The sequence below is a fragment of the Colobus angolensis genome, unplaced genomic scaffold (genome assembly GCF_000951035.1).
Source record: "Colobus angolensis palliatus isolate OR3802 unplaced genomic scaffold, Cang.pa_1.0 Scaffold4, whole genome shotgun sequence".
NCBI lineage: Eukaryota > Metazoa > Chordata > Mammalia > Primates > Cercopithecidae > Colobus > Colobus angolensis.
This window is the reverse complement of record NW_012117376.1, coordinates 14,379,447-14,395,679: the sequence shown is the minus strand read 5'-3', so window position 1 is coordinate 14,395,679 and position 16,233 is coordinate 14,379,447. Positions and strand designations below refer to the sequence as shown.

The 16,233-nt window shown below is 47.9% G+C and overlaps 1 protein-coding gene across 1 annotated transcript; it reads left to right on the top strand.

Annotated features, from left to right (window-relative positions):
• The first annotated feature begins 2,537 nt into the window (after positions 1-2,537).
• On the top strand, positions 2,538-13,067 carry PIGV (phosphatidylinositol glycan anchor biosynthesis, class V). The gene is made up of 4 exons (XM_011955581.1): positions 2,538-3,401; positions 5,331-5,465; positions 8,827-9,948; positions 12,223-13,067. The coding sequence occupies exons 2-4, from the start codon at positions 5,388-5,390 to the stop codon at positions 12,502-12,504; spliced, it is 1,482 nt and encodes a 493-aa protein (XP_011810971.1). The 5' UTR covers positions 2,538-3,401; positions 5,331-5,387; the 3' UTR covers positions 12,505-13,067.
• The last annotated feature ends 3,166 nt before the right edge of the window (positions 13,068-16,233 follow it).

Here is a 16,233-nt window from a genome sequence, read left to right as displayed (position 1 = left end):
CCAGGAGTTCCAGACTAGCCTTGGCAATATAGTGAGGCTTCATCTTAAAAAAAAAAAAAAGGCTGGGCACGGTGGCTCAAGCCTGTAATCCCAGCACTTTGGGAGGCCGAGACGGGTGGATCACGAGGTCAGGAGATTGAGACCATCCTGGCTAACACGGTGAAACCCCATCTTTACTAAAAAATACAAAAACCTAGCCGGGCGAGGTGGCCGGTTCACTGTAGTCCCAGCTACTTGGGAGGCTGAGGCAGGAGAATGGCGTAAACCCGGGAGGCGGAGCTTGCAGTGAGCTGAGATCTGGCCACTGCACTCCAGCCTGGGCGACAGAGCGAGACTCCGTCTCAAAAAAAAAAAAAACAGACTGATGGGATACTACAGGGAAAGCCTCTCTGAGGAGGTGACATGTCTTCTGAGACCCAAACATAATGGACTGGCCAAAGGGTGGTCTGAAAGTAGAGTGCTTCAAGCAGGGAAAATAGCAAGAGCAGAGTGAGGCAAGTTCAAAGAACAGAAATGATGTAACCCTCTTAAATCCTAAGCTCCTAGAATAGTAATGCATTGCTTGCATTGTTCAGGTTAGGGATTTGCATGTGATATTGTTTCTTGGTGATGTGGGATATGTGCTTCTTAATGGAAATATCTGGGAAGTGTGGAGTCTTTCTGGAGCCTGGGATATGGCTGTCTCACTTGCTTTCCACAGTTCTGGTAGCTCAGCTGGCTCCCTGGGTAGATGCAGGCTCCATCTTAGCTGCAGACTCTACAAGAACACCGAGAGGCTGCCTCCGTCACTACTCAAAGCCTTCGAGCCCTAGAAACCCCTCCTATCCCACCTAGCCTTCTTCCAATCTGATACCAGGGAGTCAGGGCTTTGAGAGCACAAGATTCAGCTTCCTTGTTTTCCTGTCAGAGCAGAAGTCAGAAAATGAAACAGGAAACAGAGCGGAAGAGGAGGGGGTTGGGTAGCAGAGAAGGAAAGGAGAAATTGCAGGAAAGTACAGCTGAAAATCTGGATAAAGTTCTACCTCTGAAGAGTGACAGCTGAGCTTTTAAAAAACATTCTGACTTGTCTTGAGAGACCCCTGGCCTTTTTACAAATAGATTTTTGAGAGAATTTGGTGTGGACAGAGGGAACCCCGAGAATGCACCTCTCTTTCCCCTTGTGAATTTACACAGCAAGGACAGTTCATGTCTCAGTTTTGTCTTTGCAAAGAGAGTGCTGCTTGGAGCTTCATGGTGGACTCTAGAGATTCAAGTCACAGCCTTAGGCTCCAGTCACAAGTGTGCCCCCAGGCTTTGCCATGTCACTCACAGACCTGGAGCTGAGAACAAGTGCGTGGCACTGAAAAACCTGGGGGAAGGGCCATGAAACTCCATTTTTTCCCCCTTCTCCAACACACAACGACTAAATGTGATTTGCATTTTCTCCACCTTGCACACAACAAATATCTGAAGGCAATTTAGGTCTCAAGGCCTGAAGTGAGTTATAAAGAGTCAAGAGATACAGTCCCAGGCCCCCACAGACTGATGTGGGCTGGTCTTCGCCTGGAGAGGTAGCAACCATCTCTTTGTTCCCACTCACATGAGTAGCTGTTGCAGAAGATAAACCCCTCCCTGAGCCAGGCTGTGGCCAGAGGCTAACCCGGCCCCTGGCTTCGTTTGGAGAGCAGATAACTGAAACCACAGAAGGCTTTGGAATCCTGAGAAACAAGAAATCCACCAACGGAGAAGGATTTATTATCTGTTTCCTTTAAGGAGGGTGCAAAGTTGTTCTAACAGTTTCCGTTACAAGGGTACAAACTGGCCGCTCCCCCCAGTAGACGGTTTTGACTTCGCCTCTTCTTTTTTTTTGGCCCCACTTCCTATGAGAGAAACTGCTTGGGTGCGGGAGGTGAAAGGAGTCCTGGCCTGGGGGGTGTTCTCTGAGGTTTTCCTCGCCATCCTCATTAGCCACCTGAGGTGGGGCTGAGGACTGAAGTAGGACAGAAGGTCTCTGGTAGCTAAAGGAGGGGAAAATCAGGGGGATCCCCCACTTTCTTCACACCCAAAACGCAGGGTGCCACTGCCGGCCACAGAACCCCCAAGAATGCTTTTCTTTGGCTGTTCAGAGGACATCCCTTGTGTGCCAGGCCCTGTGCTGAGCTGTTGTTGCCTGACAGCAGGAAGAGCGCGGCTCTGGCTTCTATGAAGAGGCTGCGGGTCAGCCCCCGACTACAAGAGCCTCGGCCCACACCGGGAACTCAGTGAACGTCAGCGGGAAGGAACTGGGGCAAGAGCACTGACTGAGACAGCAGCCTCGGCTCACTATTTGAAGGCGGGGTGGCGGGGGGCCTTGAAGAAGAGAGAAGTGCGAGGAAACTCTTCAGGAGTCACCAAGGTGGGAAGGTGCTACAAGGCGAAGCACCGAGCGGCAGCCCCCACCCCGCTCGCCCGGAGCCAACATGGCCGCCGCGGAGGGAGGCGGGGCTGCTCCAAGTCCGGGCAGGACCGGGCCGGGAAGCCGTCGGCGGAGCCAGCGCGCAGGCGCGGGCCGCGTGGGCCCCGGATGGAGAAGCTGAGGTTCGGTCCCCGCCGGGGAGGTCGGGACGGGCAGGGGCTGAGGACATGGTGCCAGCTTGGGAGCCCTGGAGTTCTGGCGGGAGGGAAGCTGTCAACTGGAGGCCGGCAGAAATGAGGCAGAGGCCCGGAGAAGCGGGCAGCCCCGCCCCTCCGCCATAGCAGCCTTGGGCGCCGCCTCTTCCTTTCCAGCCTCCCGCCCTCGCCTGCTTCCGGCCCTGTGGCCTGGTGGGGCTCCGCAGGCTCCCTCGGGAGTGGTCCCTGGGCCGTGGCCCATCTGGGATGAGAGTCGATGATTAGTATCCAGAAGGGACTGTGTCCAGACGGAGCCGGCCAGAAACGGGCTGCGGACACGGCTGGGCGCACAGAAGGCAGCCCCTATCTCGGGACGGCCCACGAGGCCTTTGGCTCTGAGGACCCTGGGTCAGAGCGACTTCTCCAGCCCACGCAGGGGGTGTTGGTCTTACTCAGAGGGTCCAGAGCTGCAGTTCAACAGGATGTCCCAGATTCTCAGATAGGGCCCAACTACCCTAAGCATACCCAGCAAGGGCAGACTGTGGCATGGAGGTACTGGGCTAGGCGTTTGGGTGACCTGGGTCATAATCCTGGCCCGGAAAGGGCGCATACCCTTTGGCGAGGGATGCGGGCTGGTACCGTGAGGTTTAAGAAGCAAAAAACATGATAGCATCTTTAAGTAGCCCTGGGTGTGTCACTTGACCCCAGTGAGCCTCAGTTTCCATATCCATAAAATGGCGATGGTAATTACACTGGCCTGGCCGTGTCTGATGAGATCTCTGGAGCCTATTTATCTCACGGGAAAATTTTTGAAGAGTGAAACTAGTTGATCTGTTAAGTGTCCTGCCAGTTAAGAGTCTGTGATTTGGCAAAGGGGTTGTTGGGAAGGGAGGCTGGCAATTAGCTGAGAAGGAGAATTGACTGGCTTTGTTTTTACTTGGTTTACCTGTAAGCAAAGTGTGGGCTACACACATCTGTAGTCGCTGAGGCTAGAGCTTGACTCGAGAGAGGAAAGGAAGAATGCAAGCATGGTCAAGTGGCAGAGGTGGGTTGAGTGCTTTTCTGTTCCCAACTTCTCTTCTGCGTGCAGGTGGGAAGCCAAGGAAAAGGAAAGAAGAGTGAATTCGCCCTAGGATAGGGAAGGAGTAGCCGTGTGAGGCTGGGTATGCCCATTTCCGTGATTTCTCTCGATTCAGCGAGTCACACGTTGGAAACGTTGGGTAGATTCACAAACTACCGCTGCTCTCTGGGGCTTTTTAGAAGCTTGCCTTTGAACTGAATTTTCGTGAGCCAACCGGTGTGGAATTGGGGGCCCCTCCCTTCCTCTAGGTCTCCTGGCGATGGAGTAAGCAGCAGGCGCCCCCTTGTGCCAAGGAAAGAGTACTGTTGCCGTTGGCCAACTTGGCTCCCTTTTTGGGGAAATTTTATTTTCCTGTGGCTTCTGTGACTTTGTCGTCTTGCTGTTGACATGAGATATGGTGGGAAGAATACTTGGGGCAGTGATTTCATATCTAGAGTCAGTGAACTGATGATGCTATATCCTGTCCCTACCACTTCCTTTCATTCAGAACACAGGTTTAAGATGCCTGTTTGTGTTCTAAGCCCTGGGATATAGTTGTGATATAAAGCCCCTGCCCTTAGCAACTTAAATAAGCAAAGCAATAAAGGCAATAGGGCAGAATGTAATGAGAGCATAGCACACTGTCTAGTGAGGATCAGAGAATTCCAGAAACAAGTGATACAGGTTTGGTAGGTATTCGCCAAATAAGAGAAGAGTCTTCCAGCCCTCCTCCTTAAATTTCTCAGTTCAAATTTTTTTTTCCTTTTAGGCATAGTTCTTCACCCCAAATTGGTGAGCTGCCACTGATGCTTTTGCTTTCCTTTCGAATTTCCCAGGCTGGTGTTTGAAAATTCTTGAGGAGCTATTATGACTTCTTTTAGCCCAGGGAATTATAAAAGATTAAGGTGCATTCCCTGCCTCGGAGTGGCTTTGTAGTTGTTTATACATTGCTACCATCCCAATAAAGAGATGGGAAATAACAGTTTTCTCCATCCCTGGTAGTCTACTCTGTGTTCACCCTCAGTTTGTTTCAGCAGTGTGAGCTGGCTCAGGTCCTGCTGAGTGGTGGTTTTCTTTTCCTTCCCCACTTAATTTAACAGACCAGCTGAACACACATCAGAGAGCTAAGCTAGAGTGTGGAGTCATTATGGTCTTCCAGTATGGTTTTATGCCCCACTTTGGGGACTCTGGTTTGGGACCTAGTTTATTATTCTGGGCAAGAGGAAAAGGGCACACACTAAATAATAGCAACCACAACACAGATTTGAGTAGAACTTCACACTTTGGTCTGTTTCACCATCATGACAATTTTGTGAGATAGGAAAAAAAAAGTCTGCTCCCATTTTTTATATAAAGAACTGAGGTTCAGAGGGACTAATGAGAACTTGTAAGTGACAGTCAGGAGTTGAACCCAGATCTTTAGTTCCTGCAGAGGTGCATTCAATAGACTTTAAAAGATTTTCTGTGACCTTGGCTTTCCAGCTACCTGCTTAGCTGTATGGAACTTTCCCAACGAGAATTCAGTGCTTCAAAGTGACACCTACTGAACCCATTTGCTGTCAAGATGCTTTCCCCTCATCTGGGAAGTTAGGTGGTTGGTTAAGTTTATCATAGTAATTCTGAGAGGGGACGTTCCAGTGAAGAATGCCTTCAAGAATTTGTTTTCACTCGATGTGTGACATTTTCCTCCTTTGGGGTTTAGAGGCCTGAGGGAGCTTAATCCTGGTAGCAACACCCCTGAATTCCTGGTGGTGAGAGGATGTGGCCCCAGGACCCATCCCGGAAGGAGGTGCTGAGGTTTGCAGTCAGCTGCCGTATCCTGACTCTGATGCTGCAGGTCAGTCTCCCATCCTTTGTCCTGAATGTGTCATTGCTACATGACTGGACTAGGCAGTAAGAAGAGTCCCCAGCTCCTTTCCACCTCTCAGGTGTGCCCCTCCATGTGGTTGAAACCACAGAGACATAGACTTTAGAGCTGAAAAGTGGTCAGGAATCTTAGAAAAATGGTCTGTTAATCTTGTTTTACCCATGAAGCAGCAGAGGCCCAGAAAGGTTAAGTGACATCCCCAAAGCCACACATCAAGATAGAGAAGGGCTGGAGTTTGACCCCATGTTTCCTAACTCCTGAGCTAGTGGTCTCTCCAACAGACTGTGATGTTCTGTAACCAGAGATGCTTGTAGGGTGTGACAGCTCAAAGTATTGCCCTATGTTCCCCTTACCAGGAGACTGAGCATTGTATCAGTCAGTTGAGTGGGAAAAACATGGCAATGTGCAAGTCGTGAGACCATCTGGATATATAATGGTTCCTCCTATTCCCCCGAGTGCCACCCCTTCCTGCCTCACCCACTCACAACTCTCAGTGCACTTGCCCTTTTGCAGTTCCCTTTCCCCTCCGAGGCTCCCCTTGATACATATTTTAATAAAATATCATGTATATATGAATTATTTGCTGCCTAGCACAGTGCTTGGTGCCTAGCTCAGTATGTTCATAAATGAATGAATGTTGTTGAATGTATGTCGACACCCTAGGGGTGTTAGATTCACATAATGATGTGTGCCTTTTATGCCAGTACCATTCTCTCTGAGGCTCATAACCGGTCCCTTTGTGGAAACTTTCCTCTCTCCTTCCCCACTATATAAGGCATAACAGACTCTGCCGGGTTTCGAGATTAGTTAAACGTGTCCACCTGCAGTCTAGGGCTGTTTATCTGTGACTGTCACTCTTGTCCTGTTTGTTTTTACTGTTTGAAGTGGCCTGATAAGGAAACTGACCAAAATTTAAAAAGCCTTAAAAATGGGGCTATGCTCCTGTTGCCAGGCTAGGGAGACTGACTGACTCAGTGATGTCTTTCAACCAGCATCAGCTGGGTTACTGGCGGAACCAAAGGAGCAATGCTGCAAGTCAGCATCAGGATAGGGAACCAGGACAGTTGGGTTCTAATTCAGGTGGTAATTTTGGAAACAGTATATTTCTTCTAGGCAGTTCATTCAACCACCAAAAATTTTTAAAGTACCTATTGCGTTCCAAGAACTGTGCTAGATGGTAAGTGTAAAAAAACATGGTCTCTTTTCTCTTGAGTAGCTGATCATCTAATAGGGCAAAAAGATTTTTTTTTTTTTTTTTTTTTTGATGGAGTCTCGCCCTTTGCCCCAGGCTGGAACGCAAAGGCGTGATCTTGGCTCACTGCAACCTCTGCCTCCCAGGTTTAAATGATTCTCCCTCCTCAGCCTCCCGAATAGCTGAGGCGCCCACCAGCACGCCCAGCTAATTTTTTTTTTTTTTTTGGAGACGGGGTCTCGCTCTCTCTGGAGTGCAGTGGCCAGATCTCGGCTCACTGCAAGCTCCGCCTCCCGGGTTTACGCCATTCTCCTGCCTCAGCCTCCTGAGTAGCTGGGATTACAGGCGCCCACCAGCACGCCCAGCTAATTTTGTTTTTGTATTTTTAGTAGAGATGGGGTTTCACCATGTTGGCCAGGCTGGTCTCGAACTCCTGACCTCGTGATCCGCCCGTCTCAACCTCCCAAAGTGCTGGGATTACAGGCTTGAGCCACCGCGCCCGGCCAGATTTTTGTATTTTTAGTAGAGATGGGGTTTCACCATGTTGGCCAGGCTGGTCTCGAACTCCTGACCTCGTGATCTGCCTGTCTCAGCCTCCCGAAGTGCTGAGATTACAGGCGTGAGCCACTGCACTTGGCCGGCAAAAAGACATTTAACAGTAAATGTGATTATCATCCCCCCACCTCCAGCTTTAACGCTCAAGCCATCAGATTATATCCCTAAGTTACCCGTCGTTGCTGCTATCGTCTCTGTCAGTGACAGCTAATCCTTGACGGTTTTAGCTCCGGGTTCACTGTCACTCTTCCCAGCACAACTTCTGTTGATTTCCTGGTGGTTTCATTATTAATGAAGATGATGTGTGCCCTGTCCTGAAAAGAGGCTATCACTTGAAAGTGAGTTCTGGGGGTGTTAGAGATTTGAGGAAAGAGAAAAACATGTAACATGTAACAACTTGTTTTCCTAAATGACAACTCAGAAAAATAGAAGGCTTTAGAGGAGACTTCCTTCCATGTGCGCCCACCACATTCTTCAGCCTACCTATTTCTGCATCTTTGTGCTTTCAGTACTGAAGATTGGAGATTGGATGAACTGTCTGTCCTCTTCTCTAAGGCTGGCTCCTCTACCGTTGTAGCAGATTCCATCCCTTTTTGCCTACCCAGCAATTCCCTCTCTCCTGCATACCCTTTTACTGGGTTATTTCCACTAACATACACACCCTTATCTCCCACCTTAAAAAAAGTTTTCTCTTAACCACACATTGTTGTTCACCTACTACCACATTTGTCTGCTTCCCCGTAAGGCAAAACTCCTCAAAGTTTCCCTTCTCCCATTCTCTGTTGAACCCAGCCTAGGCAGGCTTCTGTCTCTTCCCCTCCACTGAGATAGCCCTGGTCAAAGTCACCAGTTACTTTCACATTGTTAAATCCAGTGGTCAGTTTTCAGCCCCCATCTTACTTGACCTCCCAGCAGCATTTAACAGAGTTGATCACTTCCTTTTCTTCCCTTGGTTCTAATGCTCTCCTGGGTTCCCTGCCACCTCACTGACTGTTCCTTTTTTTCTTCATTACTGGATTTTCATCCTCTTTCTAACCTTCAGATGTTAACATGTCCAGGGTTCAGTCCTCAAGAAGAGTTCTGAGTGTTTTTGAAACAGGGTCTCATTCTGTCACCCAGGCTGGAATACAGTGGCACAATCACGGCTCACTGCAGCCTCAACCTCCTGGGCTCAAGCAGTCCTCCCACCTCAGCCCCCTAAGTAGCTGGGACTACAGGCATGTACCACCACACCCAGCTAATTTTTATTTTTTTATTTCTAGTAGAGACAAGGTCTTGCAACGTTGGCCCAGGCTGATCTCAAACTCCTGGGCTCAAGTGATCCTACCACCTCAGCCTCCCAAAGTGCTGGGATAGCAGATGTGAGCCACTGTGCTGAGACTTTTTTTTTAGTTTTTATAGGGACAAGGTCTTGCTATGTTGCCCATACTGGTCATGAACTCCTGGACTCAAGTAATCCTCCCATCTCAGCCTGCCAAAGTGGGGATTACAGGCATGAGCCTGACCTTCTTCCTCGTTTTATTAAATGGCAATTCTTTTCTTCCAGTTACTCAACCAAAATCCTGGTTTTTCTTTACTCCACAGGCCCTCTTCAATGCCATCATCCCAGATCACCACGCAGAAGCCTTCTCTCCTCCTCGCCTGGCCCCCTCAGGCTTTGTGGACCAACTTGTGGACGGTCTTCTGGGTGGCCTGTCTCGCTGGGATGCTGAACACTTCTTGTTCATTGCTGAGCATGGCTACCTGTATGAGCACAACTTCGCCTTCTTTCCTGGTTTCCCCTTGGCCCTGATGGTGGGGACCGAACTTTTGCGACCCTTACGGGGGTTACTGAGTCTGCGCAGTTGCCTGCTGATTTCAGTAGCATCACTCAATTTCTTGTTCTTCATATTGGCTGCAGTTGCACTTCATGACCTGGGTTGTCTGGTTTTGCACTCTCCCCGCCAGGCCTTTTATGCAGCTCTGCTCTTCTGTCTCAGCCCTGCCAATGTCTTCCTGGCAGCTGGTTACTCAGAAGCTTTGTTTGCCCTCCTGACATTCAGTGCCATGGGGCAGCTGGAGAGGGGCCGAGTCTGGACTAGTGGACTCCTCTTTGCCATTGCCACTGGGGTACGCTCCAATGGGCTGGTCAGTGTTGGCTTCCTCATGCATTCTCAGTGCCAAGGCTTTTTCTCTTCTCTTACGATGCTGAATCCCCTGAGACAACTCTTTAAGCTGACGGCCTCTCTGTTTCTGTCGGTGTTCACACTTGGCCTTCCCTTTGCCCTCTTTCAGTATTATGCCTACACCCAATTCTGTCTGCCAGGCTCAGCCCGCCCCATTCCTGAGCCCTTGGTACAGTTAGCTGTAGACAAGGGCTACCGGATTGCAGAGGGAAATGAACCACCTTGGTGCTTCTGGGATGTTCCACTGATATACAGCTATATCCAGGATGTCTACTGGAATGTTGGCTTTTTGAAATACTACGAGCTTAGGCAGGTGCCCAATTTTCTACTGGCTGCACCAGTGGCTATACTGGTTGTCTGGGCAACTTGGACATACGTGACCACCCACCCTTGGCTCTGCCTTACACTTGGGCTGCAAAGGAGCAAGAACAATAAGACCCTAGAGAAGCCCGATCTTGGATTCCTCAGTCCTCAGGTGTTTGTGTACCTGGTCCATGCTGCAGTGCTGCTGCTGTTTGGAGGTCTGTGCATGCATGTTCAGGTGAGGCGGATTCCTGACTGGGGTAAGGATGTGAAAACAGGCAAAACCCCTTGGCCAAGGACAGGGAAGGCAGCTAACATCTCCCATTTGAGTGATCCATACTGAATTTATTCATTCAATGACTATTTAGGGGTATTCTTTGTGCCAGACCCTGGGTCAGACCTCTAAGGATGAAACATGAATAAGACAAAATTACAGCTGTGCGTGGTGGCTCACACCCATAATCCCAGCACTTTGGGAGACCAAGGCGGGTGGATCACGAGGTCAGGGGTTCAAGACCAACCTGGCCAAAATGGTGAAATCTCGTCCCTACTGAAAATACAAAAATTAGCTGGGTGTGGTGGCAGGCACCTGTAATCCCAGCTACTTGGGAGGCTGAGGCAGAAAATTGCTTGAATCCAGGAGGTTGCAGTGAGCTGAGATCGCATCACTGCACTCTAGCCTGGGCGACAGAGTGAGACTCTATCTCAAAAAAAAAAAAGACAAAATTACTGCCTTACGGGGTCTCATGGTATAAACAGGACAGACATTTAACATAAAATTATAGTATAATGGGATAGAAAGGGGAGTGCTATTTTGAGATTTGTTTTATTTTACTTTATTTTTATTTTTTTTAGATGGAGTCTCGCTCTGTTGCCCAGGCTGGAGTGCAGTGGTGCAATCTCAGCTCACTGCAACCTCTGTCTCCTGGGTTCAAGCGATTCTTCTGCCCCAACTTCCCGAGTAGCTGGAATTACAGGCGCCTGCCACCACACCTAGCTAATTTTTGTATTTTTAGTAGAGATGGGATTTCACCATGTTGGCCAGGCTGGTCTCGAACTCCTGACCTCAAGTGATCCGCCCGCCTCAGCCTCCCAAGTGCTGGAATTAAAGGCATGAACCACCATGCTCAGCCTGAGATTTTTTTTTTTTTTCTTTTGAGATGGAATCTCTCTGTTGCCCAGGCTGGAATGCAGTGGCACGGTCTTGACTCACTGCAAGCTCTGCCTCCCAGGTTCACACCATTCTCCTGCCTCAGCCTCCCAAGTAGCTGGGACTACAGGCACCCGCCACCACGCCCGGCTAATTATTTGTATTTTTAGTAGAGATGGGGTTTCACCGTGTTAGCCAGGATGGTCTTGATCTCCTGACCTTGGCCTCCCAAAGTGCTGGGATTACAGGTGTGCCACCGTGCCCAGGGAGATTTTTTTTTTTAAAGCTCAGATAAAGTATTATGAAGGCAAAGAAGAAGTAGGTAACTCACTGTAGTACTTGAGAAAGGCATCATATTTCACCTGGGTCCTGAAGAATGAGATTTTCCATGTAAGAAGCAGAGGAGGAACATTCTAGGTAAAAGGAAGGGAATATGCAAAAACATGAAGGTTGTGAAAGGACCTGATTGGACTGAGATACAAGAATAAGCACAGAGGATGTCTCTGGGATCTTTTTTCCTAATATACAGTTATATCTGTATTGGTTTCTTGACTGTTGACTTCTGGAACTTCTCAACTCAGGCAGCCCCCCAATTTCCAGAGGAGATACCTTAACCAATGTTTTGGGTGGAGGCAGTGGTGATAGAGCAGGATGGGAAGGGTTTGATCTTATATCTGATTTTCTGTTATTGGCTGTGGCCCCACCCTGGGGACATCTTTTTTGCCCATGCTGACCTCTTCTTAACAGTTTCTTCCTCTTGGAGTTGCATGTTGGCTGTTTCTAAAGTTTTTCCAAGCTGTATGGATAAGAGACAGAGAAAATAGAAAGTAGCATGCTGTGTTTTCAGCTAGATTAAATTATAGAATGAGTGCCAGCAAAGCTTAAAGTTTCCAGGCTAGCTGAGGGAGACCATTTGGAAACTTGTTTCTGAACTCCAGTAGGAGAGAGAATGTTCAAGCAATGGGTCTTCTGCCCGTTTCCCTGTGCTTTGCCATCCCATGGGATAAGGGAACCACCTCAGGTTCCCAAGCCCCAAATCAATATCACAGAGGTTAGAGTCCAGGCCCTGGGCTAAAATTAGACCCCACAGAGTTTCTAGTATTCATTGGCCCATTATTTTAATAGTAATTAATGTAATTAGTCTGTAGCTATGTTTATTTGTAACGTGGAGGATGCCTGTCTGCTGTTACATACATCTTTCTAAGACGGATCCTAAGCTGTGTTCAGTTTCTTTACCAGTGTAATACATTTCTAGTCATGGGACCATAGTTTACCCAGCAGTAAAGAAGTCCCCAGGCTGGTCCAATTTGAGTCAGTGACATTCCAGTAAATGTCTGGGTATTCCCCTCTCATGATTTCTAGGTTCTCACCAGGTTTTTGGGCTCCTCCACTCCTATTGTGTACTGGTTTCCAGCTCACTTGCTTCAGGATCAAGAACCGCTGTTGAGATCCTTAAAGACTGTGCCTTGGAAGCCTCTTGCAGGGGACCCCCCACCAGGACAGAAGGTCCCCAGAAATCCTATCATGGGACTTTTGTATCGCTGGAAAACCTGTTCTCCAGTCACACGATACATTCTAGGCTACTTCCTGACTTACTGGCTCCTGGGACTACTCCTACATTGCAACTTCCTGCCTTGGACATGACCTGGACTCTCCAGGGACAGGCTGGAAGCCGACTTAACCCAGGGGTCTGAAAGTAAAAATACACATTGGAACTGCCTGTGCTGCCCTGGGATCATTACTGTGTCCATTATAATCTTTCTCTTTCTCCTTGAAAATTGGTCAGGAATGGGAGAAGTGTCAGCCACTAGAGAGCCCCTTCTGGTCCTGGCGAGGGCAAATTTTAGATAACTATTTTCTCTGTAAGTGAAGATTGTCTTATTCCAAGTTTAAAGTACACCTGGATCTATCTAGTCAATTAACATAGCAGAGGCAGTCTTAAACCTACCATTGACCTGTGTGTAAATTTAAATGTCAATTTATTGAAGTGTAAATTTCATCAAAGGCATTAGCTGACAGGCTGGTAACAGTCCACACAAGATGGTACAGGCCTGAACAGAGTAGTGGGAGTAGTAAAGTGGGACCATTTTTTCCAAATGGGACATTGTTTCTGATGAATTTTTTTATGATTTGTGCATTTATTTTTATTTATATGAAAAAAATCTTACAAAGATAAGCAAATTAAACTTCTTTCAGTAATACATGCAGTGAATTACCTTTTTAAAAATAATACAGGCCGGGCACAATGTCTCACACTGTAATCCCAGCACTTTGTGATGCCAAGGTGGGCAGATCACTTGAGGCCAGGAGCTCGAGACCAGCCTGAACAACATGGCGAAACCACGTCTCTACTAAAAATACAAAAATTAGCCAGGTGTGGTGGTACACACCTATAATCCCAGCTACTTGGGAGGCTGAGACATGCGAATTGCTTGAACTTGGAAGGCGGAGGTTGCAGTGAGCTGAGTTTGTGCCACTGCACTCCAGCCTGGGCAACAGAGTGAGATTCTGTCTCAGAAAAAGTAAAAAATAAAAATAATACAAATCTTTCCATGCTCTTCCCTTCTCGTGGCAAAAACTAAAATAACTTTAAAAAATTAAAATACTGTAAACCAGTTGGGGGAAAAAGGGTAAGAAGAAGGCATCAGGAACCCTGGATTCTAGTCGTCTCAGTAAAACCCCATTTACCAGCCATGTGACTTGGGAGAGTTTTCAGAACCTTAGTTACCATCTCTGAAACCATGGGAAATGATGATATTCTTCAGGGGGTGGTGGTGAACCATACAGTCTCTTGTAGGTCCCTTTCTGTTCTAAGATCTTAAGAACTGCCTTAAACAACAGAAACACGCCAGTCTAAATGCTAATGTAGAGGCTTAAACGTGGGATTTTAGGAGAAAATATCCAGTTCTCATGTTTTCAGCAATTAGAAGAAACTCCTCCTCCACCCCCGGGTGCAACTCTTGGGAGTAACTTAGGTGGTTTTTCCTTTCAATGAGGGAAAGCAGTGACATCTGGCAGATAAGGCGCCTGTTGTCCCATTCTCAGGTGTCTGCTTACTTGATCAGTAGACATGGGTCAGAGGCACCAACACAGCGGCAGGAATTGGTAAATCGTATGTTAAGTCCAAGGTGGAATGAAATGGTATCTGCCCTGCTTCCTGGCCCCAGTTTGGTCATAAGCCTGTCACTATAATGGAAGTAAGATCATTGACCCCTGCTGAGCTACTTTTGCCTATTCCTTGAGCCAGATGAGAGTTTGGCTCTGTATCATCCATCACCTCTTTTACTTCCCATTTAAGCCAAAAAATCCAGTAAGCAGAAACTCTTCAAAACAGATGGGTAATCCTAAGCAGCTTCTGGAGAGCCTCGAGAATTGGAATTTTGACACACTCCCTTTGACCGTGACAGAAAGCTAAACTTGCCAGCTGAAGGGAAGCTCCTGGCTGAGCCCCAGTACCCTCTGTTGGAGCTTCTGGTCAGCCTGGCCAATAAGCATTTCCCATCCATCGCCACAGCACTAGCACAGCTGAGACAATTTGGTCCAGAGTCAAATGCTTCTGAAAATGTACACACAGATCGGGGCAGCCCTCTGCCTTCTGCCAAGACACCGAGTGCCCTTCTTGGCAAACGATGATCACCCCTGCCCTAGTGTCCCTCCAGTTAGTTGGCAGAAACTGTTCCATTTCTCCTTGCCAACAGCTGCAAATCCAGACACTTCCACCTTGTGTGCAGGAAGTGTTGGGGTCCTGTTTCAGCTCTTTATTGCCGAGGTAGGAGCACTGGGCTCTTTGCTCTCCTCTTTGCCTCCTTTTGGGGGATAATCAGGACTGATTATTCCTCTACTGGAAAAGGTGACTCAGACCCCACAGAGTAGGTGTGATGTCACTGCTCTGGCAGTCTCAGCTTCACCTTCACAGTAGATCTCATCATGCCCAGAAACCGTGTAACAGGAGCCCAGCTAGGTAGGCGCACCTGGTGTGAGCTGGACAAGGTTTTCTCTCTGACCTTGCAGGGATTTAGTTGTTCTCTGAGGATCTAAGGAATGGGCTGATTTTATGACCAGCAGCTGTCCTTTTACCATCCTATTAACAGTCTCTTTAATAGTCTGGGAGAGGGACATGAAGGGCCCAAGGCAGGAAGTTTCCTGTTTACCCTGAGGCCTAACAATGCCACAGCTAGGTGGGGTGTCTACAGTTTCAGAGAAAAGTCATTTCCTTCTGAGACCCTGCTAAAACAGAAACCAGACGCCTCACCCTCACGTACCTAGAAGTAGATGCTTTTTTTTTTGTTCTTTAATGAAGGTGGGAGGAGACAGAGTGTTTGACATACCTTTACCAGTCCTCCTGGAAAAATGTCACTTTTCTTGAACAGACCCTCTCACTGACATCTAAAAATGTAGTATGTGCAGGCTCAAGGGGTTTGAAACTGATTGATTCTTTCAGTAATTGTTTATTGATGCCTATTTTAGGGGAATAAAGATGACTCAGCTATGCCTCCTGTCTTCAAATATCTGTCTAATAGAGTTGCTGGCAGACACAGAAACATTAATCAAGGCAGAAAGCAATAAATTCTCGGGAGTGAAAGGACACTTAAACTTTTTGCTCTATATCTCACTTCTTGAACTTTTTTTTTTTTTGAGACAGATTCTTGCTCTGTCACCCAGGCTGGAGTGCAGTGGCGCAATCTCAGCTCACTGCAACCTCCGCCTCCCGGGTTCAAGCAATTCTCCTGCCTCAGCCTCTCAAGTAGCTGGGATTACAGGTGCCCACCACCACGCCCAGCTAATTTTTGTATTTTTTAGTAGAGATGGGGGGGTTTCACCATGTTGGCCAGACTGGTCTCAAACTCCTGACCTCGTGATCCACCCGCCTCGGCTTCCCAAAGTGCTAGGATTACAGGCATGAGCCACCGTGCCCAGCCCTACTTGAACTTTTTATGATTAGAATGAATTCAAGTTTTACTTGTGCCCTTAGAAAAAGGCACAGAGCATGTACTGTGTAAGTTCACACAAGATGGAGATCCCTTCCAGCTTGGGATACCTGAAAAGACTTCATGGACAGATGATAGTTGAGCTAGACTTTGAAGGGTAGGTAGGATTTGAAAGTTCGGGGTAGAGAGTGAATATAGAAGGTAGGAAATGGAACAGGATAGGACAGGGAGAGCCCAGTGTGAGTGGAGCTGAGGTCTTAATCTAGGCTTTGAAATCAGCCCTAAGCCCAGCTCTACTGTGTACTAGCTGTGTAAACTTGAGCCAGATACTGACTCTCTAAGCCTCACTTTATTCATCTGTAAAATGTAGATAATATCTAGCTCATAGATAATAACATCTCATAGGGTAGTGGTGGGAATTAAATGTTACTGTATGAAGTGTTGA

What these genes read in the sequence shown, in the direction of transcription:
- PIGV (XM_011955581.1), top strand. Translation starts at nt 5,388, where the DNA reads ATGTGGCCCCAGGACCCATCCCGGAAGGAGGTGCTGAGGTTTGCAGTC. An exon ending in TCCTGACTCTGATGCTGCAG is followed by an intron (nt 5,466 to 8,826) that starts GTCAGTCTCCCA and finishes TTTACTCCACAG; the next exon opens with GCCCTCTTCAATGCCATCAT. An exon ending in GTCTGTGCATGCATGTTCAG is followed by an intron (nt 9,949 to 12,222) that starts GTGAGGCGGATT and finishes CATGATTTCTAG; the next exon opens with GTTCTCACCAGGTTTTTGGG.